Genomic DNA, 25,020 nt, shown 5'->3' with positions numbered 1-25,020 from the left:
GTAATTAAAATTTTACCGTTTTTGACAAATGCTCTCTGAATTTTTTTTTTATTATTTATTTTTAAATATGAATATTTTTAGGAAGAATCCTAAAGAACTGCAAAATGTATTATAGTCACTATATTGTACAGTATTTTTATATTTTACCCTGTTTTTGACGTGCTCTATGAATAATATTTTTATTATTCTTTTTTAAATATAAATATTTTTAGGACGAATCCTAAAAAAACTACGAAATGTATTATATTCACTATTTTGTACAGTATTTTTATATTTTAACTGTTTTTGACAAGTACTTTATGAATATTTGTATTATTAATTTTTAAATATAAATATTTTTAGGACAAATCCTAAAAAAACTACGAAATGTATTATATTTACTATTTTGTACAGTAATTAAAATTTTACCGTTTTTGACAAATGCTCTCTGAAATTTTTTTTTATTATTTATTTTTAAATATAAATATTTTTAGGACGAACCCTAAAAAACTACAAAATGCATTATATTCACTATTTTGTACAGTATTTTTATATTTTACCCTGTTTTTGACGTGCTCTATGAATAATATTTTTATTATTCATTTTTAAATATAAATATTTTAAGGACGAATCCTAAAAAAACTACGAAATGTATTATATTCACTATTTTGAACAGTATTTTTATATTTTAACCGTTTTTGACAAGTACTTTATGAATATTTTTATTATTAATTTTTAAATATAAATATTTTTAGGACGAATCCTGAAAAACTACGAAACGTATTATATTCACTATTTTGTACAGTATTTTTTTTAAAAATATTTCACCGTTTTTGACAAGTGCTCTATGAATAATATTTTTATTATTCATTTTTAAATATACATATTTTTAGGACGAATCCTAAAAAAACTACGAAATGTATTATATTCACTATTTTGTACAGTATTTTTATATTTTAACCGTTTTTGACAAGTACTTTATGAATATTTTTATTATTAATTTTTAAATACAAATATTTTTAGGACGAATCCTAAAAAACTACGAAATGTATTATATTCACTATTTTGTACAGTAATTAAAATGTTACCGTTTTTGACAAATGCTCTCTGAATTTTTTTATTATTATTTATTTTTAAATATGAATATTTTTAGGAAGAATCCTAAAGAACTGCAAAATGTATTATAGTCACTATATTGTACAGTATTTTTTATATTTTAACCTGTTTTTGACAAGTGCTCTATAAATAATATTTTTATTATTCATTTTTAAATATACATATTTTTAGGACGAATCCTAAAAAAAACTACGAAATGTATTATATTCACTATTTTGTACAGTATTTTTATATTTTAACCGTTTTTGACAAGTACTTTATGAATATTTTTATTATTAATTTTTAAATATAAATATTTTTAGGACGAATCCTAAAAAACTACGAAACGTATTATATTCACTATTTTGTACAGTATTGTTTTTTAATATTTCACCGTTTTTGACAAGTGCTCTATGAATAATATTTTTATTATTCATTTTTAAATATAAATATTTTTAGGACGAATCCTAAAAAACTACAAAACATATTATATTCACTATTTTGTACAGTATCTTTATATTTTAGTGCTCTATGAATAATATTGTTATGATTACTACAAGGTATTCGGGTGTGAGAACGATGCGCGTTCACGCGGCAGACCAGGAACTCCAGGTGAGTGTCGCGCGCTGACTCCGCCCCCCTCCGCCCAGCCGCCCCGGAGGCTTGACTGTCATCCCAAGAAGAAGTACAGGAAGACTGTTGGCTACTAAAGCTGTCTCTTCACCGCCGTCATGTCGGAGTTGAAAAGTTGACTTAACACCGTAGCAGGCATGCGAGCTCAAGCGGAAGCCTCGGTGGCGCCAGGGCGACATTAACGAAGCACCACCTTCGTCGTGCCAAACACTAGACAAAGTAGCTTTGGCTAAAAGCTAATGCTAGCCGCGTTAAACTTCAAACTCATTATAACTACTTTTGTTTTACACGTGGACACGCCTTTGCGGAGGTTGTATTCCGAAGTAGTTTGGAGTTATTTTTTGTTTTTTTTTACAGTTTGTATCAAAGACGTCGACCCACTTTGAATTTCCCTCCTTCTGGGAGACGCACAGGCGGCTTAGCGACGAGTCATTAGCAAGTCTGTGCTAATTGTGCTAGTTAGCCCCGGGGCTACATCGATATTATTCACTTAATAGTCGGCCTTTATTGAGTCGATACTTCGTCACATCCGTTACTTGCTTTGAGGTTTTTTTTGGTTTTGTTTTTTGGCCCACGAGATTACATCCACGTTGGGTCTATTTTGAAGGAAGCGGATTAAAGTTGACAACTATGGATCCTCACACGGGATACGCCGCCGCGGCTTCTGGTCCCAAGAAGGACAAGAAGTCGAAGAAAAGCTATGAAGATGGAGACGGCAAAAAGAAATTTGTGAGTATCCGGCATAACTTTTTTTTAGTCGCTGCCACAAAGCAACGACGCGTAAAAACCTGCAACTGCTCCGTTTTGTGTACAAACCCCGTTTCCATATGAGTTGGGAAATTGTCTTAGATGTAAATATAAACGGAATACAAATCCTTTTCAACCCATATTCAGTTGAATATGCTACAAAGACAACATTTTTGATGTTCAAACTCATAAACATTTTTTTTTTTTTTTTGCAAATAATCATTAACTTTAGAATTTGATGCCAGCAACACGTGACAAAGAAGTTGGGAAAGGTGGCAATAAATACTGATAAAGTTGAGGAATGCTCATCAAACACTTATTTGGAACATCCCACGGGTGAACAGGCAAATTGGGAACAGGTGGGTGCCATGATTGGGTATAAAAGTAGATTCCATGAAATGCTCAGTCATTCACAAACAAGGATGGGGCGAGGGTCACCAGTTTGTCAACAAATGTGTGAGCAAATTGTTGAACAGTTTAAGAAAAACCTTTCTCAACCAGCTATTGCAAGGAATTTAGGGGTTCCACCATCTACTAGGGATGTCCCGATCCAGGTTTTTGCACTTCCGATCCGATACCGATATTGTTTTTGCATTTCCGATCCGATACCGATACTGACCGATACCGATACTGGCCTATCCGAGCATGTATTAAAGTTTAAAGTTATTTAGCCTGCTTAGTTGTCAGAATCATGTTGAAAAGGGTTTTAGTACTCTTGATAACAACTAGCCAGCTGAATTAGGGGAGTTTGAATAATACACAATGGTTGGTAACAAGAAACTGACCTGTTTATTCAAGGATAAACACAAAATAGACAAAATTATACATGACAAACAGAAATGGCATCATTGAACTAGGGCTGGGCGATATGGCCTTTTTTTTAATATTGCGATATTTTAAGGCCATATTGCGATACACATTATATATCTCGATATTTTGCCTCAGCCTTGAATGAACACTTGATGCATATAATCACAGCAGTATGATGATTCTATGTGTTTTGATTGATTGATTGAGACTTTTATTAGTAGGTTGCACAGTGAAGTGCATATTCCGTACAATTGACCACTAAATGGTAACACCCCAATAAGTTTTTCAACTTGTTTAAGTCGGGGTCCACTTAAATTGATTCATGATACAGATATATACTATCAGATATATACTATCATCATAATACAGTCATCACACAAGATAATCACATTGAATTATTTACATTATTTATAATCCAGGGTGTGGAGGGGGGCGCCGGATGTAAGTGTCAAAAAGACAGCCAAAAGAGTTTGATATGAGAATAAATCTAAAGTTAAAATATAGGGTAGAAATGCACCCATTTGCAGGAAATGTAGTCTTGATTTTCAAAATTTTCTTTCAAGGCTTGCATGTCTACATTAAAACATTCTTCTTCATACTGCATTAATATATGCTACTTTTAAACTTTCATGCAGAGAAGGAAATCACAACTAAAAAAATCACTAATTTTTTCATACGGTGTTGATGTGGAAATGTTTGCCTCAGCATTTTGATGGTGTGGACGTGTGGCACCGAATGGAGATAAGTGTCTCGACAGACGTCACAATATTTGAACAATGATGACGAAAACTGTTTTCTCTGTCGTGTCCGTGTGTCGAAAATTGTTATGCGCTTATTTTTTTATTTGATTTTGTGCGTGGTATAGATTTGCTATGCGCAGAGGACGCTTAAACAGTGCGCAATTGCACAGGCGAGCACCTTAGAGGGAGCGTTGCTCGCACGGCTGCGCTAGCATCACAGATAACGTTAGCCATGCTGCTACCTCTCTGCTCGGGGAGGACGTATACGTATGTGACGTATGATGTGACAGTATGTGACGTATGACGTGACAGTATGTGACACGTGTAAGAAGGTGCACTTGCTGTCTGTGAGAGGGAGACACAGGAAAGAGTGAGAAGAGCCTGTCGTGTAATGCCAGCAGCTAAAAGCAACTGCGTGAGAATTCACAGACCTGTGGATGTGTTGAAGGTGTGCTGGAAAATGCGGAACGGAAATTACGGAGCAGCAGAAAAGTGGAATGTATTATTTAAATAGGTGCGTTGGAAAACACGGACCGGAGTTTTTTTTTATATCTGGATCGGCATTTTCCCATGCCTTGCCGATACACAATTTTTGGCAAATATCGGTAGCTGATCCGATCCAAATATCGGATCGGGACATCCCTAGGCGAGGGTCACCAGTTTGTCAACAAATGTGTGAGCAAATTGTTGAACAGTTTAAGATAAATCTTTCTCAACCAGCTATTGCAAGGAATTTAGGGGTTTCACCATCTACGGTCCGTAATATCATCAAAGGGTTCAGAGAATCTGGAGAAATCACTGCACGTAAGCAGCTAAGCCCGTGACCTTCGATCCCTCAGGCCAGTGTTTTTCAACCACTGTACCGAGGCACACTAGTGTGCCGTGAGATACAGTCTGATGTGCCGTGGGAGATTATCTAATTTCACCTATTTTTTGCAAACCAGTAATTATAGTCTGCAAATGATGGGTTGTTGTTGAGTGTCGGTGCTGTCTAGAGCTCGGCAGATTAACCGTGTAATACTCTTCCATGTCAGTAGGTGGCAGCCAGTAGCTAATTGTTTTGTAGATGTCGGAAACAGCGGGAGTCAGTGTGCAGGTAAAAAGGTATCTAATGCTTAAACCAAAAATAAACAAAAGGTGAGTGCCCCTAAGAAAAGGCATTGAAGCTTAGGGAAGGCTATGCGGAACGAAACTGAAACTGAACTGGCTACAAAGTAAACAAAAACAGAATGCTGGACGACAGCAAAGACTTACTGTGGAGCAAAGACGGCGTCCACAATGTACATGACAATCAACAATGTCCCCACAAAGAAGGATAAAAACAACTGAAATATTCTTGACTTCTAAAACAAAGTAGATACAGGAAATATCGCTCAAAGGAAGACATGAAACTGCGACTGGAAAATACCAAAAAAAGAGAAAAAGCCACCAAAATAGTAGCTCAAGACAATAACTAAAACACTACACACAGGAAAACAGCAATAAACTCCAAATAGGTCAGGGCGTGATGTGACAGGTGGTGACAGTACACCTACTTTGAGACAAGAGCTATAGTGATGCGTGCTTAGTTATGCTTTAAAGTCAAATCCAACAATTGCGACAACGTTTTTTTACTGTCAACACAGTTTCGTTTTTTAATGATTTCTGCTGGTGGTGTGCCTCCGAATTTTTTCAACGCAAAAAATGTGCCTTGGCTCAAAAAAGGTTGAAAAACACTGCCTCAGGCTGTACTGCATCAACAAGCGACATCAGTGTGTAAAGGATATCACCACATGGGCTCAGGAACACTTCAGAAACCCACTGTCAGTAACTACAGGTGGTCGCCAAATCTGTAAGTGCAAGTTAAAACTCTCCTATGCAAGGCGAAAACAGTTTATCAACACCACCCAGAAACGCCGTCGGTTTCGCTGGGCCTGAGCTCATCTAAGATGGACTGATGCAAAGTGGAAAAGTGTTCTGTGGTCTGACGAGTCCACATTTCAAATTGTTTTTGGAAACTGTGGACGTCGTGTCCTCCGGACCAAAGAGGAAAAGAACAATCCGGATTGTTAAAGGCGCAAAGTGTAAAAGCCAGCATCTGTGATGGTATGGGGTGTATTAGTGCCCAAGACATCCAAGACATGGGTAACTTACACATCTGTGAAGGCACCATTAATGCTGAAAGGTACATACAGGTTTTGGAGCAACATATGTTGCCATCCAAGCAATGTTACCATGGACGCCCCTGCTTATTTCAGCAAGACAATGCCAAGCCACGTGTTACATCAACGTGGCTTCATAGTAAAAGAGTGCGGGTACAAGACTGGCCTGCCTGTAGTCCAGACCTGTCTCCCATTGAAAATGTGTGGCGCATTATGAAGCCTAAAATAGCACAACGGAGACCCCCGGACTGTTGAACAACTTAAGCTGTACATCAAGCAAGAATGGGAAAGAATTCCACCTGAGAAGCTTCAAAAATGTGTCTCCTCAGTTCCCAAACGTTTACTGAGCGTTGTTAAAAGGAAAGGCCATGTAACACAGTGGTAAAAATGCCCCTGTGACATTGATTATTTGCAAAAAAAAACGTGTTTCTCAGTGTGAACATTAAATATCTTGTCTTTGCAGTCTATTCAATTTAATATAAGTTGGAAAGGATTTGCAAATCATTGTATTCTGTTTTTATTCACGAATTACACAACATGCCAACTTCACTGGTTTTGGGGTTTGTATTTACACGGCTCTTCTGGGACTATTGCCCGAATACATTTGTGCATTGATTTCACAGAGAAGTACAAACTCTACAAACGTTTACTGAGTGTTGTTAAAAGGAAAGGCCATGTAACACAGTGGTGAACATGCCCTTTCCCAACTACTTTGGCACGTGTTGCAGCCATGAAATTCTAAGTTAATTATTATTTGCAAAAAAAAAAAAAAAGTTTATGAGTTTGAACATCAAATATGTTGTCTTTGTAGTGCATTCAATTGAATATGGGTTGAAAATGATTTGCAAATCATTGTATTCCGTTTATATTTACATCTAACACAATTTCTCAACTCATATGGAAACGGGGTTTGTAGTTGCTGCCACAAAGCAACAACGCGTTAAAACCTGCAACTGCTCCGTTTTGTATAAAATGTTCCCACCATCTGTGCAGTGAATGTGTTAATGTTGTCATATTTTTCACTGCTACCTCACTTGAGGAAGTGTCCAAATAAAGGGAAGTGCACTCACACCACTTCACAAGTTAACACACACCAAATTAATATTTTCTACGCTGCTTGAGATTAGATCGAATACTTTTGTCTACTGCGTAATCCAGACCTGGGCATAATACGGCCCGCGGGCCACATGCAGCCCGTTAAGATTTTCAATCCGGCCCGCCGGACGTCCATCCATCCGTTTTCTTCCGCTTATCAGAGGTCGGGTGCCGGGGGCAGCAGCCTAAGCAGAGAAGCCCAGACTTCCCTCTCCCCAGCCACTTCGTCCAGCTCCTCCCGGGGGATCCCGAGGCGTTCCCATGCCAGCCGGGAGACATAGTCTTCCCAACGTGTCCTGGGTCTTCCCCTTGGCCTCCTGCCGGTCGGACTACATCATTTTTTTAGACCTTTAACATCAAAACTGTCGTCGTCATTATGATGTGCAGTGCTGTTCTTAAATGACCGTCAGTCTTGAACTATAGAAAGTATTTCAATGTTTGTTACGGTAATCTACGTCACAGCAGCTCAGACCAGGAACAAAGCATAATGGGCGGGGTTTGTTTTCAGAGCAACCAGCGCTAAACGCATGTGTCAGGAACAGATGCGGAAGCAAATTTCTGCGTAAAAGTGATAATATATCATATTGTAGGTGTTTATTACACGTTGCATTCATATATTTTTTTACATTTTTGTTGTGTTTTGCTTGATTGTAAAAGATGTTCATTGAATTGACATTCATATGTTGTTGATATTTAGTGTTTTATTGTTCATAGTAGGGCTGGGCGATATGGCCTTTTATTAATATCTCAATATTTTTAGGCCATGTCGATACACGATATATATCTCCTTATTTTGCCTTAGCCTTGAATGAACACTTGATGCATATAATCACAGCAGTATGATGATTCTATGTGTCTACATTAAAACATTCTTCTTCATACTGCATTAATATATGCTCATTTTAAACTTTCATGCAGAGAGGAATCACAACTAAGTCAATTTACCAAAACTGTATTTATTAAAAAGTTATTAAGCAGTGGCACAAACATTCATGTTATTTCCAAAATAGAAAGTGCAAGATTGTCAGAGACATTTTTAAACAAGCTATTAGTGCACTTTAGTGCATGATGTCACTAAGATGACATATCATAAAGTGCACTTTTTGTACAGAACGGCACTACAATAGTTTAAAACAAATAAAGTGCACTTTTGTGCATGATGTCACACAAGATATTTCAATAACTGTCAAATTAAAATGAGCTGCATAATAGGTAATCAAATAGTGTATGTCCTTTGCTATGTGGTAGTTTACTGCGGACGTTATCTCCTTCTGTTGTTGATAGGGGTGTAACGGTACACAAAAATTTCAGTTCAGTACGTAACTCGGTTTAGAGGTCACGGTTCGGTTCATTTTCGGTACAGTAAGAAAACAACAAAATATACATTTTTTGGTTATTTATTTACCAAATTTGTAAACAATGGCTTTATCCTTATATCATTGGGAACACTATAATAATTCTGCCCACGTTAATCCACATTAAACTGCCTCAAGTTGTTGCTCAGATTAAATTAAAATGACAAAACTTTTCTTCTACATATAAAAAGTGCAACATTAAACAGTTTCAAGTCAACTCATCATGTTTAATTTATTACAGCATTTGGGAAGCCTGTAGTTGATTTTTATTATGTAAATGTTATATTTTTATCAACATGTGATAGCAGGGACCCTGCTATTCAAAACTAGGCTGCTCCATTACTAATGATTACACACACACACACACACACACACACACACACACACACACACAAACACACCGCACAATGAGCTAACACACACACACACACACACACACACACCGCAAAATGAGCTATAAATGATGATATTGTCTCGTTTGTTGTGACCTTTCTCAGCTACTGTGGCTATCCGCCATTTTTGTTTTGATGATGGCTTTACAGGCAAAATAGAACTAACGTTTAACGTCCTTATCATTAAAAGTGATAAGCTTCATATAAAGTCTGCCGTTCTTGTATCTATTGATTTCCTTTTTATCTAGTATCAATTAAATCGATCGATTCCCTTTTAAAATGATTTTGGAATGATATCTGTCTTCCAGAAGGCAAACTGGCCGAGCACAGATCAATATATTTGAAATTTAGGAATATAAATCGATCTATCGATGTATCGATCAATCGTTACACCCCTAGTTGTTTTTACACAACCTGACTGGAAGGAAAACTAAGTCACACCAGCGTTGCAAGAGCTTATATGCACCTATGCTACATTAGCTAAAAATGACAGAAGGCCAAAGGAGCAAAGTTACTACTATATTAAAAAAAAGCTGAATTTTGGGCACCTAAAAAATGTCAGTGAAGACAAAGTTGCATATGGTGCAGCATTATCGCCACACAGCTTCACACGCCAAAGCAAAGGTAAGACATATTAACCAAGTAAAATTATATTAGTGGCAAGTTACCTAATGGAGAATTGAGCCTGTCGGGCAGACCTGGGCAAATTAAGGCCCGGGGGCCACATGCGGCCCGTTGAGCTTTTCAATCTGGCCCACCGGACATTCCCAAATAATTGTTTTAGATGTTTAAGATGGAAAGTGTAGCTGCCATTATGATGTACAGTGATGTTTTCTAATGACCGAAAGTCTTCAACTATACTAAGTCTTTCAATGCTTGGAATCTGCATCATATACTAGTTACTATGGTCATCTAATTAGTTACTATGGTCATCTAATTAGTTACTATAGTCATCTAATTACTTACTATGGTCACTATGAGATATCTCAGATTGTAGGTGGGTTTTTTTTCACTATGTTCGTTGCATTTTGGTTGCGTTTCGGTTGATTGTAAAATATGTTGTCAATATTCAGTGTTTTATCATTCATAGTTAATATTGTAAATCCCACATTCTTTATTTTCACGCACATTCTGGGTGTCTCATTCAGTAAAAAAAATTCAAATTCCATTCCGTTTTTTAAGGCGGTCTGTCATAACGTTTTTAGCTTTCAATCATTATTGTGAGGTTTTGTATTAGTGTTCCTAAAAATAGATGTACCGGCCCCCAGACACCCTTTTTTTATCTAAGTCTGGCCGCCCCGCGAGTAAAATAATTTCCCAGGCCTGCTGTAGGGAGTTAAATATGAAGGTGTCACCTACACTCAGTAGCTTAATGTTGAGTCAGTTCAGTGTAAACAAACAGCAAAACTTAATTTGACCTCAGAGATTGCTTTTTCCAGTCTGTGTTGAATAAAATATTGGACAGTGGTCACCAACCTTTTCGAGCCCATGGTCTCAACTAAAAACCAAAGCGAGAACTATGTTTGTGTTGATTTATATATAGTTGGTTGTTTTTAAAGATAAAGCTTGGTGTTGTTATTATTGGCTGACGTCAACATCTTCTTTTTCCCCCTCATTGTGCTGGTTTCCCAATTTTTGCTGGTGTGTTTTCTTTTGTAATGTGCCCAGGGCCAATAACAAACGAGTCACGGGCTACAGATGGCCCTTGCGCTGCACTCTGGGCACTCCAGCTGTAGAAGCCAACTGTTTATTGCCACTATAGTCTTAGTACCGTAGTATATTTGTTCATCTTATGGTCACATTTGGGATTAGAGTCAGGTAACGTCAGCACCAGAAGTATTAAAATCAGCTGTTCACCTAGCAGGTTTTTAAAGTTAAAGTTAAAGTTAAAGTACCAATGATTGTCACACACACACTAGGTGTGGCGAGATTATTCTCTGCATTTGACCCATCACCCTTGATCACCCCCTGGGAGGTGAGGGGAGCAGTAGGCAGCAGTGGTGGCCGCGCCCGGGAATCATTTTGGTGATTTAACCCCCAATTCCAACCCTTGATGCTGAGTGCCAAGCAGGGAGGTAATGGGTCCCATTTTTATAGTCTTTGGTATGACTCGGCCGGGATTTGAACTCACAACCTACCGATCTCAGGGCGGACACTCTAACCACTAGGCCACTGAGTAGGTTTCCTGTGTTTCCTGTGTTTATAAAGAGGGGATAAACGGGGTATTCCTTATTTTGCTGCCGACTTGTTTTATCATATATTAATGCCTTTTCACATGTCAATGTCTATTTTTGTATGCACAATAAATCAGCACAAAATATGTACTTTGGAGCAATGTTCACGGACTCTAGTATCTGGCTTGTTAGCTTCCCATAGCAGGCGAGTGATGATGGTGGTGGACCCGTGATTGAGGGAATAGTTGCATGTAGAGCATTGTTGCAGTTTGATGATTTTTGTGCACATCATGCCAGGCGTGTTTGCGAGACGAGCGGGTGTAGTGTGTGGTCATGCTCAAGGGATGTTGTCGCGAGCGGCGGTTATGAGGATGAAGAGAGAGAGGCAGAGGCGTGTTCAGGGGTTGAAGGGCGTACATGTTTGCTGATCGCTCTCTGGGTGGGCGTGTCAATGATGTCATATTTATAATTATTTTGAAATAACATTTTCGTGATCGACCGGTAGGCGACCCTTGCCACAGGCATTATAAATTAATATAAAAACACTAACATACAGACGGATGTTTACAGAACTGATGCTACTTCTAAATACAATATATATTTACTTGTTTATATGTATATATATGTTTTACTCTTATTATAATGCTATTTGAATGTCTGTGATTTTGTAAATGTTGTTGTGAAATTAATCAATGCTTATGCATAATAATTGTGAAACTGTGATTATTATATTAAGACTAAAATGGTACAGTCAAAATCTATAACCGTTGCATTCCTAGTCCTGACTCCCACCTGTTTTATATTTTCTGAGGAGAGGCTGTCTGTGCCACACTTTGAACTCTCCTGCAATGTAGACTCTTAACTGATGAGGCGTGGCATGATCACATTTAAGACTCTACATGGCGGCCATCACGTCATGTAGAGTCGGCGTGTGAGTCACTGGCGTTTTTTTACAGTGAAGAAACAAGGCAGCACTGATGGCTTTCACGGCCGGGGTTGACTTCTGTTGCATAACTCCTTGGTCATGACTAGCAACAGGTGAAAAGTGATAGCGCACACCCACTGCTAATCAGTAACCATGGAGGAAACATAGGGGACTTATGATCACCATGTTAGACATGAGGGAATAGTTGAATAACTTAACCTTGCTATATGACAAATCTACCGGGCTGTTCAGCAATGCCCAAATATGCTTTTTGACAGAAGTACGAGTCATTGAAAGAAACCAAATGTCCTGAGATAACATGAAGTGCACCAGTCTGCATTACTTCAGCGCCCTCCATTGACATGAGGTTTGTCTTTTGCGCCAGTGAACTGCTATCTTGTATTTGAACCTGTGTTGGCATTTTTTTTTTCTTCGAATGATGCAGCACACAGGCAAACATCAATGTTCAGACTGAGGTTAAAGCATATAGACTTGGGTTGATCGCGAGTTGAGGGGCTGTTGATTGATCGCCAGGCATTAAAAAAACAATAGACTTGAGAATTACCGATCATCAATCTTCACTATGACGTAACATGATTGACATTCACGGCAAGCAAAGATATTGTGAGATGACTGCTGGCTGGTGTGAGCTCAGTACGAAGAATAAACAACCATCAGGAACAGGAGAAACACATTTTATTTCAACGTTTATTTAATATTTAGAATGCATTACAAAAAATATCCATCCATCATGTCTTTCATGATTGTGAACAATAGGCAAAAAAAATAAAAATAAAGTGCAGTTCCCCTTTAAAGGGAAAATTGTACGGAGGGTATTTATTAACAGCAGAATTTATAGGAAATATTTCATTATTACCCAAATTTAATTTGTGATCACTGTGCAAACTCAAAAGCAGACCCTGCTTGATCCCAAACATGACCCCTTCCCCCGATTATCATGTGTCTTGTGTCCTCAATGATAGAATTTACAGTAAACACAGTCCGTTGTGGTTTTTTTTTTTTTCTTTTCTTGAAAGATGCTGCCATGACGCAGTATGTTTACATTCCTAACGGTCGGAATGCCGCCTGTCAGCATGACAGGGTTGCTTAGAGCATGCATCTTTATGTACTACAAAGCATTTGATCCACTGACAAAATATTCACTGTGGTGTCCTGTAATTGTGTAAGTATAGATTGTTAAAGAACCACGAAGCAATTTTACTTTGTTTTCATTTTCAAAGGTATATTGATGTTGCAACTGTTACATAGCTAAGCAATTGTGCTGGAGTATACAAATATTTAGAGTAACCAGTAAGTCCATATAAATAGGGTTGGGTATGGGTAAAAACCAGGAATTACATTCTGATTCTCCTGAAATCGTCCAAATTATTAAACACAGGCATGTGATTTTTCAGTCTATAGTCGGAAATCCGTATTTTTTTATCTCTGTAAAAATATAAATAATTATTTTCTGTTTTTCTTTGTTTTTTCCAACCTACAATGTCTGTTAAAGTCTTGATCCTTCTCTTTGCCATACCTGCCAACATCTACGGTTTTCCTGAACGGTTTTTGATAATCCATTCCGGTTTTCAGCTGCAGTAGTAAAAACTACGGTTTTCCATTAAAAATGATTAACTTGATGTGGGATCTGAACCGAGGATGTCGTTGTGGCTTGTGCAGCCCTTTGAGACACTTGTTATTTAGGGCTATGTAAATAAAAAATGATTGATTGATTGGAACTTAAAAATCGAAGCTTCCTAGCTTTACTACATTTCCCAGTTACTTGGCAGTGGCTTCGCTACTTTTTAAACACGTAACGATTTCCGTAGCTTAGCTATTTTTAGACCCATGTAGCGGTTAGCTAAGCTACATGCTACAAAAGAAGAGAGAAATGGACTAGTGTAACTCCACGGGCAGTGGACCACATATACGGGAAAAATCAATGATTGGTTGGTTTACGTATAAGAAAATACATAATTGGTTGGTTGATTTACTAAGATGAGTCACGATTGGTTAAGATTAGGGCAAAACATTACGGACAGGCCAATCAGAGGCAAGATAGGGCGGGTCATCGAACCAGGAAGGGAAATCACAACAGACATCCCAAATGATGATGAGAGAATCAGAGAAGATAAGGGAGAATATTTAAGCGGGCGATTTATATATTTAAAAAAAACTAGTGGAAGATGGCAGAGAGATTCTTTTCCTTAGATTTTTCTTTTAATGATGTAGACACCGTCCAGGAAACCCACAATGTGTCTACTTGGCCACATTTGGACAAATGTATGCGTCTGGATAACACATTCATTTGAGTTGTTTACCATGTAAGCCCAAATCAAAACTGCTCTCGACATGGAATACACATTTAAGAACACACGTGATGACTTTTGCTACAGTATATCCTGTCCTAATGCTACATTTCATTTTCATTGGTGTTTTACAACAAGACAGTAGCTAACATTTTGTTAATTATTTATGCTTATATTTTGAAATTGAATAGTTGAATAATTTTGAAACAAACATGACTGCAATATATTTATTCCATGATATAAATCACTAATGGCTATTCAGATCAATTTAGTTAGCTAGTGGAATGAACATTGTTTGTACTCTATGATTTTTGCATTTGGAGCAGTTAGAAGTGGAGAGGGAGTGGAAGAGACAGAAATTGGCTATAAAATCCAAGGCAGAATCCACTAAAGCAGAAACAAAAAGGAAAATAAAAGCGGCTCAGAAATGTGCCAGGAAGGCTCATATCAGAGCCATCAAAGCAAAAATGTGTAAATAATGTAAATAACTAGATGAAGCATCTGTGGCTGTAAAGTGAACTCTAGTAAGTTGGGGTGTAACGGTAAGTGTATTTGTATTGAACCGTTTCGGTACGGGGGTTTCGGTTTGGTTCGGAGGTGTACCGAACGAGTTTCCACACGAACATATTAAGTAGCCGCCTCCGCTTCCTTCTGCCTCTGTTTCTGTCAATACTCTACACAGCACCCAGCATTGTCCCACCCACACAACCATCTGATTGGTTGCAAACAAAGCGGTAACAGCCAATCAGCAGTGCATATTCAGAGCGGTAACAGCCAATCAGCAGTGCGTATTCAGAGCGCATGTAGTCAATGCTTAGCGTTTAGCAGGAAAGCATCAGGCAGCGGACTCTCCCCAAATTATAATAAACATCTCCCAGTTAACTACTAGTAACATCACTATGAGCCCGTTGACCTTCTAGAAATATAAAAGGCAGCTCAGCTCGCTCGCAGTAATGCCTTGATGTGAAGGCTAATTCGCTTTTAGCGTAAAGTTAGCTCATTTTGCGTGTGCGTGTGTGTGTGTGTGTGTGTGTGTGTGTTACGGACAGCAAAGCCCTGTTTGTCATTTCACTTGACCTTTTTCTGTGTTGATTGAGCTGTGTTGAAGCAGCAAAAAAGGACATTATGTTAAATGAAGAGTTTCTGTCTCTGATAGTTGATATAATAATGTAACTGCATTATTAAGCCTAGATGAATTCCATGGTGTTCAGGGAAGAATAGTCTCTCCTATTGCCATTGTACTATTTTTTCAGCTATAGTTACATTAATTATTAGTAATGCAGCAGCTTAGTTTTGAATGGCAGGGTCCCTGCGATCACATGTTGATAAAAATATAACATTTACATAATAAAAATCAACTACAGGCTTCCCAAATGCTGTAAAAAATTAAGCATGAGGAGTTAACTTGAAACTGTTTAATGTTGCACTTTTTATATGTAGAAGGAAAGTTTTGTCATTTTATTTAATCTGAGCAACAACTTGAGGCAGTTTAATGTTGATTAACGTGGGCAGAATTATTATAGTGTTCCTAATGTTAAAAGGATAAAGCCATTGTTTACAAATTTGGTAAATAAATAACCAAAAAATGTATATTTTGTTGTTTTCTTACTGTACCGAAAATGAACCGAACCGTGACCTCTAAACCGAGATACGTACCCAACCGAAATATTTGTGTACCGTTACACCCCTACTAGTAAGGTTGTAAATACTGTATGGAGTAGACTAACCCATGTGGTTCCTGTGGATGCGAACACATGTTGTAATTACTGTAGTGACTGAAGCAGACATAGTGATTCATTTGGATGAATGTATTTATGTCAACTCTGTTGATCATTTTTTAATTCTTTAAACACTAAAACATCTTAAAATGGTGCTTTTTTGCTGAAAAACCAGGAGCTTCGCCTCCCTTGTCCCCCCCACCCTGGACTGGACCCCTGGCTTATTTTCAGTCTTTTTTAATTAAGTTCAAATCACATGCCTATAAACTTCAATTCCTATTTTTGATGCTCGGTCCATGGACCGCAAGAAATAATTAGCTGCTTCATAGGTGGCTGGTCGCTAACTAATTCCATATACCGTGTGGAGTTGCTTTTAAGTCAATAATCCTCCATTTTAGCGAACAAACCACAGTTTTTTAGTTTTATTATCACTGAAAGATTGAATGACAACATGTTACACACCGAAAAAAAGCAAGCAGCTTTAAACAACAGAAGAAATAAGTACATAGTTAAGTTTAAGAAATGTAGATGAAAGTACGTTACAGCAGAAAATAAGTAGTTTACAGAAAATGAACAAGTACAATGATAAGAGTTAGGATATTATAACAACAATTGTTGTGCTGCTGTTGCTCTTCAGCATCCACCCCCAGGACTACACATAAGGGGAAGGTGAATCAATCCATAAACTGACAGTGTTGATACCAAGGGTAGTATCAGTATATGATTGATACTAGTGATTAGATCTTTTTTTTTTTCCGTTTGTTTAACAGTGCTTCTCAGTTATTTTCTGTTACGCCCCCCTAGGATTAAGAAACTATTCCGCAACCCCCCCACCCCGCATAAATTTACAGCTTATTAACATTAAAGGAAACAACACACCGGTCTTTCTTAGTCGCCCACTACGGTTACAGTGAAGCCAAGTGCTACCGGTACATACGCTTCATTATATTCTGCTACGGCAAAAAAAAAAAAAAGCATGTTCCCCGAGGTCACAAGCGCCCCCCCTGCCCCACTATTTGAGAAGTCCTGATGTTTACAGACTGTGAATTATTACCTGGACACAGGAGCGCTTTAAGAGTAAACAACAAATGATTTTAATAAGTAATAAATAGTACTTTTTTAATGTAAACTGTACGTAATACAAATTGTTACACTGTCAGTACCACTCAACATACATATATATCTTTTTTTTTACAGCTAATACATTTTACTCATGGTTGTCCAAGGTGTACCATGTCTTGCGCCCAAGTGCAGCTGGGATAGGCGATATAAAACGGATCAGAAGGCATAAACCTTGATTAGAACGTCACAATCTAAGGCACATAAACAACAGCATGTATAAGTGTTTTTTTATGACTTTTTCAAAAATAAAGTAAAACATTTGTGAAAGTGTACTTTATAACATTTATATTCATAATCAAATGATTGATATTTGTATAATTCTGAGAATAGTAACATTTTTAAGCCTGCCTCCTAAAAGAATCGGAATTGAGAATAATTTGCAGACAAAATTTAAAACGAGCAACCGGAGTCGTCCAAATTGAAACGATGCCCAACCAATACATGATGTTATGTGCACAAGTACTCATTATATTTTATTGTTCCTAACATGGAGCATATGGTGAATTTCAAATTAAATGCACCCTCTATCAAGCATGAAATTGTGCTAACATGTCCCTTTGTGCAACACTTCCTGTGGGAACCACCTCAGCAAAGGCCTCATTCAACATAATGACTCAACAAGTCTGAGTGAGCTAGTTAAAACGTCTTGTATTTTCTGCAAATGCCACAGCATACATGTGACAGGCCCTGGTTCAGTCTCTGCTTTTCTTTTCAGCGCGGGACTCGAACCTCGGTCGCTGACAATAGAGACGAGTGTGCTAGGTAAAGCCCGAGCTATCGACTCGGTAACCTGCACTACTCTTGGGGTTGTCAGGGAGTGAGGTTTACCAGCGTACACGTGGCCCAGCCACATTGGACCCTATCATTTCCACATTACAGACAATCTACTATTATACAGAAAAGGTTGCGGATATTGACAAAATGTGACTGAAATGTTAACAGGGACTTGTGCACTGAATTGCCAAAACTAAACTTTCCCCCCACCTCCAAATAAGCTTTGCCCACACTTTAGCTGGCCCTTTCTGGGGCAAGCTCCCTGCCAGCTTCCGTGGGCTCGAAGCGGCCACCTCAAAAACACAAGTGTGTAAAAAAAGAGACAAAAGAAAAACTACTAAACTCATCTCTTACTCCAAAGTGTAGTAGTAAAAATAATAATAATAGATTTTATTTGTAAAAACACTTTACATTGAGCAAACAACCTCAAAGTGCTACAGTGTATTAAAAATAAATAAATAAAAAAGATAATAAAAATAAATACAACTAAAAACTAGAACAGCGTAATAGCTAGAACTAGTACACATATACCTAAAAAAAAAGAAGGTTTTTTTTAAAAAGAAGGGTTTTTAAGCCTTTTTTGTAAAAGCATCCACAGTCTGTGGTGCCCTCAGGTGGTCAGGGAGAGCGTTCCACAGACTGGGCGTGGCGGAGCAGAAAGCCGCGTAGCTTTGTCCTCGGAGGTTGGAGGAGGTTAGCCTGTCCGGAGCGGAGGTGTCGTGTGGAGGATTTGGGGGGTGAGTTTGGCAGTTCTTTGAGGTAGAGGGGGGCATTTCCATGGAGGCACTGGTGGGTTAGTAGGGAGACTTTGTATTCAATCCTAAGTGGAACAGGAAGCCAGTGAAGGGATTTGAGAACTGGTGTGATATGGTCGTATTTCCGCACTCTCATTAGGATCCTAGCAGCACTATTCTGTAAGTATTGCAGCTTCAGTGTCAGGTGATTTTATTTTTTACAATATGTATGACTACTAGGGTTGTACAGTATACCGGTACTAGTATAGTATCGCGTTATTAATTAATCTAAAACGATACTATACTCTGTTTGAAAAGTACCAGTTCGCCATATTTTATTTTTGCAGGCATGATGGTGCGTCGTCGTGACATTGCTGGTTTTATGAAAAGAGGAGCATGTTCGGCAGCGCACAATCACAGAGTACTTACAAGCAGACAGTGTGTAGACAGAAAAGGGAAAATGGTCTTAAAAACTAACGATAAAGGTGAAGTTATAACACTGAAACGTCCTCGGGAAGAGGTGCTTTAAAACGTGGCTAACTAGTTAGCGGCTAATGTCCATTCGCAATCGGCAGTGTTTTAGCTACTTCTAAATCACTAATCCTCGCCTCCATGGTGACAAATAAAGTGAGTTTTTTTTACAAGTATCATCCCTGCAGGATGAAGAATAGCTAAACATGCTTCACTACACACCGTAGGAGGATACAATTGCTCACCGGCGTCACAATGTAAACAAATGCCATGGGTGGATCTACACCTGACATCCACTGTAATGATACCAAGTACAAGAGCGTGTCTAGTCGTCATTACTATGATTACATCGATATTTTTTATTGTCAAATCTTTATTATTTTTTAAATTCATATTATATTAATAAACTCAGGAAATACGTCCCTGGACACATGAGAACTTAAATTATGACCAATGTATGACTGTATCTACTTGGTATCGGACCGATACCTAAATTTGTGGTCTCATCCAAAACTAATGTAAAGTATCAAACAGAAGAATAAGTGATTATTACATTTTAACAGAAGTGTAGATAGAACATGTTGAAAGAGACAATAAGCAGATATTAACAGTAAATGAACAAGTGGATTAATAATCCATTTCATACCGCTTGTCCTTTATAATTTTGACAAAATAATAGGTGTATAAATGACACAATATGTTACTGCATACGTCAGCAGACTAATTAGGAACCTTTGTTTGTTTACTTACTACTAAAAGACAAGTTTTCTAGTATGTTCACTATTTTATTTAAGGACTAAATTGTTGTTTGATTGCAATAATAAACATGTTTGATGTGCCCTCAGATTTTTTGTTAAAATAAAGCCAATAATGCAATTTTTTTGGGGTTCCCATTAATTTAGAAAAGTATCAAAGTATTGCAATACATTTTGGTACCGGTACCAAAATATTGGTATCAAGACAACCGTAATGACTACTTGTTGTCCAAAAGTGGAGTGAACAGCACAGAAAAACACAATGTTGCCGCTCATGCTCGCCAGCCGGCTGTTGTGGACGCAGCCTTGGATGCCAGGCATTGATGCCTCTTCAACATCGTCATTGCCAAGTTACTGATAACTCGACAGCTTTTAATACTGAAGTTTGGCCTCCAGTCTTGAAATAACTGATGCATCCTTGTGTGTGATTTCTCTGACATGAAAGTATGTCAAACATAAAGCAGTTATTGGTACATTAAGTTACAACATTTCATTAACAGACATTTTATCCTCTGACACAAAAAGCACACATTAAATGTTGGTAAAATACATTTATATCAGGGGTTTGCGCGATATAGACGGTATACAACACAATTATGTAAATAGCTAAACATGCTACACTACGCACCATAGGAAAGTCAATATTTTGTATTATCAAAAAATATTGTCGATTTTGTTCTTTATAAACTCAGGAAGTAAGTCCCTGGACACAGAAGGTCTTTGGAGACAAAAACCAAAGGATTTAAATCAAAGCTAACACTAGGAAATTATTCAAACATTTCATTATTGTTACACCGCCATATTTGTCTGAATACAATTGTGATTAAAATCTAGGGGTGTAACAGTGACGTGCAGTCACTAGAGGCAGGTGTAAAAATAATTTTTTTAAATTAAATTGTATATACATATATAGTATAATCGAGTGATTATACTATAAAGTTATTTTCCATTTAACTTCACCCGTTTTAGATCATTTTTATTTAAAATCGCTGAATTTTCACATTTGCCGTTCAAATACTGAGAAGAGACGGTGCGGTGAACAGCAGCCAGTTGAGGCACGTCACTGCGTTGTGCTTCACCATGGATTGCGGACTCGGCTAAGTGCTGGCCTGCTGTGCAGTGAGACCGTATTGCTATATGAATTATATTATACATTTCCATAGTTAGCTGAGGTATATAATGTACAGTGTATTTTGTCAACAACTGTATGTGTGTAAAGTATTTCTTGTGCTGAGCGATCATAAAACGGCTGCAAAAGATGCACTGGCTGAGGCTCGCCTCCTGCACCCCCGCCGTAGAATGCACGGCAACCCCTGACGGGAGTGTTATATCAACTAAAGCCCACACTTAATCTTTCCACGTGCAAGATTGAATCTATTTAAAAAAGTTATTTCATAAGAAGCCAAAAAGTGCAAAAACAATAATGTTCGTGTTGAAGGAGTTGTGAATGACTGCAGGGCCACAACATTAGATACACCTGCAGACTGCAGGTGTATCTAATTCACAACTCCTCCAACACGAACATTATTGTTTTTGCACTTTTTGGCTTCTTATTAAATAACTTTTGTAACCTATTTTTATTGGCTTTCCTCTTTGTGATGTTAAGTTCCTGTTATGCACTGTTATACAGTATATGCCTTGAGCTCTTATTTTCAAGGCGCTAAGAGCGGAAGTGATGACACGTTGGAGTGGAGCGGAAGTTTTTGAAATAATGTAAATAAAGTGGTCCTCGTGTGAACTGGAGCCTCTGTGTTTGTTATTTTGTAGTTTCATACAGTATAGGCGACATTTATAAACCCTCGGTTACACTTTTTTTTTAAAGAGATTCAATATTGCACGTGGAAAGTTTAAGTGAGGGCTTTAGTGGCGGCGCATGGACTTAATTTATAAGTAAAGGTAAGACCATAATAACGTTTTTTTTTTAATTAAATGTGCTTTTTTGTGTGCTACAGTTTGTATGTGTAAAGTTAAAGTTAAGTTAAAGTACCAATGATTGTCACACACACACTAGGTGTACTGAAATTTGTCGTCTGTATTTGACCCATCCCCTTGTTCACCCCCTGGGAGGTGAGGGTAGCAGTGGGCAGCAGCGGCGCCGCGCCCGGGAATCATTTTTGGTGATTCAAACCCCAATTCCAACCTTTGATGCTGAGTGCCAAGCAGGGAAGAATGCTATTATGAGCTTTTAAACATAACCCGTTAACTGCTGCCAATCAAATGGTGAATAAGATACTCTTTAGGGTTCATATGTTTGTAAATCTGACTGTGATGAAGTCAGTGCCTCACCAGCCATGAACCTCACCGCACGTCACTGGGGTGTAACGGTACACAAAAATTTTGGTTCGGTACATACCTCGGTTTAGAGGTCACGGTTCGGTTCATTTTTGGTACAGTAAGAAAACAACAAAATATAAATTTTTGGGTTATTTATTTACCAAATTTGCAAAATCTTCCACCAAAAACATTTTTCTTAGTGGAATATTTGATGTGAAGTAATGGGAACCTTGGATAAGTCAGTAATTCATAATAACATTGATTTTGATTCAATATTATGTTTTGAGCAAACAGCTTTGTTTTATTAGTCAACATTGCAACTTTTTCTAAATTACATTTCACCTTTAAGCTTTTTTATTTCACTTTTGTTATGTTTTTGTTTATTTTAATAGTATTTTTAGAATGTGCCGTGGGCCTTCAAAACATTAGCTGTGGGCCGCAAATGGCCTCCGGGGCACACTTTTGACACTCCTGCTACAGATGATAAAAAATCAAAAATGTGATAAATCTATGGATAAAAAGCAGAGCCTGGCAACGCATGCGCGTTTATCATAACTCTCTCTCTCTCTCTCTCTCTCTCTGTCTCTGCCCCTCCCTCACCAATGCTGCTGCGCGCACAATTTGTTTTGTTTTTAACCCCTTCTTAACCCTGAACGTACATTGAAAATACACTCAACCCTAACTCAAAATGAAAAGAAGACGTATGGTCAGTCTATCGTAGCCCGTTAGCTGCTAGCATGCCGGTGTGCATTGTTTACACTACATGCGTTACGCTACTTAATATGTCCGTGTGGAAACTCGTTCGGTACACCTCCGAACCGAACCGGAACCCCCGTACCCAAACAGTTCAATACAAATTAGGGATGTCCTGATCCGATATTTGGATCGGATTGGCCGCCGATTTGTGCCAAAAAATGCGTATCGGCAAGGTATGGGAAAATGCCGATCCAGATCCAGTTTAAAAAGGAATTCCGGTCCGTGTTTTCCAACGCACCGATTTAAATAATACATTCCACTTTTCTGCCGCTCCCTAAATTCAGTTCCGCATTTTCCAGCACACCTTCAACACATCCACAGGTCTGTGTCCTAACCGTTAAGACGGCCATGTGAATTAAAAGTTACCGATAAAAATGTCAGCTGTCTCTGTGCGATATAAAAAATTACTATATCGTGATATTGGAGTATACGTTCTCACACAGTTGCTTTTAGCTGCGGACATTACACTACACGCTCTTCTCACTCTTTCCTGTGTCTCCCTCTCACAGACAGCGACCGCACCTTCTTACACACGTCACATACTGTCACGTCATACGTCACATACGTATACGCCCTCCCCGAGCAGAGAGGTAGCAGCATGGCTAACGTTAGCTGCGGTGCTAGCGCAGCCGTGCGAGTGGTTATACGAATGAAGGAAGAATTAATTAATTCCCCCAAAAAACAGCAGGGGGTCCATCGTCTGGCGGTGGTTTGGCTTAAGTGGGAATATGTCGAACAGACAACCGTAATTTGTCAAGTGTGGAGCAAAAGCGTACCTCTAAAAAGTAGCATTATTGCTAATATGTAGCATCATTTGAAAGTCCACTTCTAGACAATGAACAGTGCTTACTCCGCACGTCAACATCTCCGTTCGGTGCCACACCATCAAAATGCCGAGGCAAACATTTCCAGATCAACACCGTATGAAAAATGTATTGATTTTTTTTAGTTGGGATTTCCTTCTCTGGTTTAAATGTAACTTAGATAATGGGTTTCACTATGTAAAGCGCGTTGAGTCACTAGTGAAAAAGCGCTATATAAATATAATTCACTTCACTTTACTTCTCTGCATGAAAGTTTAAAAGTAGCATATATTAATGCAGTATGAAGAAGAATGTTTTAATGTAGACACATAGAATCATCAAACTGCTGTGATTATATGCATCAAGTGTTCATTCAAGGCTAAGGCAAAATATTGATATATATATCGTGTATCGCGATATGGCCTTAAAATATCGCGATATTAAAAAAAAGGCCGTATAATTTTGTCTATTTTGTGTTTATCCTTGAATAAACAGGTCAGTTTCTTGTTACCAACCATTGTGTATTATTCAAACTCACCTAATTCAGCTGGCTAGTTGTTATCAAGAGTACTAAAACCCTTTTCAACATGAATCTGACAACTAAGTAGGCTAAATAACTTTAAACTTTAATATATGCTCGGATAGGCCAGTATCGGTATCGGATCGGAAGTGCAAAAAAAACATCGGTATCGGATCGAAAGTGCAAAAACCTGGATCGGGACATCCCTAATACAAATACACGTACTGTTACACCCCTACTTTTAACAGAAATGCTAGTAAAACTGTGTAATTATATATTTTACAGAAAGCAAGTTACAGGAATGTACACTTTATCCTATGCTTGTGCTACAACACATGTCATACATTTGAATGTTTTAATGTGATCTTTAAAAGGGGTACACATTATCTCCAAAGCATCACCCCTACCTAGACATTAAACACAAGTACACAGCTCATCGAAAAACAAGATTATTTTCTTTGTAAGTGGGCCAACTCGCTTATATTACAAAATAATGAAATGAAAATGACTGCTGCAGTTTGATTATTTTAATAAGACATTTTACTTGCTAGGATGTCAGGTATGGGACAGGTGTGCTGCTGGTGTGGAGTTTGTGCGTCTCAGACACATGCAAAATTAGGGGGAACACCCTTGGTGAAAATGGTTAAAAAATGGAATCAATAAAATGGAATGTTGGGGAAAATAAAATGCATTTCATA

The 25,020-nt window shown here is 38.0% G+C and overlaps 1 protein-coding gene across 4 annotated transcripts in view; it reads left to right on the top strand.

Annotated features, from left to right (window-relative positions):
- Window positions 1-1,736: 1,736 nt before the first annotated feature.
- LOC133577053 (protein diaphanous homolog 1) overlaps window positions 1,737-25,020 on the top strand; it is a 104,636-nt gene continuing 81,352 nt past the window's right edge. For all 4 annotated transcript variants that reach the window (XM_061930574.2, XM_061930573.2, XM_061930572.2 and 1 more), the window contains exon 1: window positions 1,737-2,436. In XM_061930574.2, coding sequence (XP_061786558.2) covers window positions 2,338-2,436 — 99 coding nt within the window. In that variant the 5' untranslated portion in view covers window positions 1,737-2,337. The remainder of the gene's footprint in view (window positions 2,437-25,020) is intronic.

Source organism: Nerophis lumbriciformis, linkage group LG36, assembly GCF_033978685.3.
Source record: "Nerophis lumbriciformis linkage group LG36, RoL_Nlum_v2.1, whole genome shotgun sequence".
NCBI lineage: Eukaryota > Metazoa > Chordata > Actinopteri > Syngnathiformes > Syngnathidae > Nerophis > Nerophis lumbriciformis.
The sequence above is the reverse complement of the archived record's forward strand: the minus strand, read 5'-3'. Positions and strand labels throughout refer to the sequence as shown.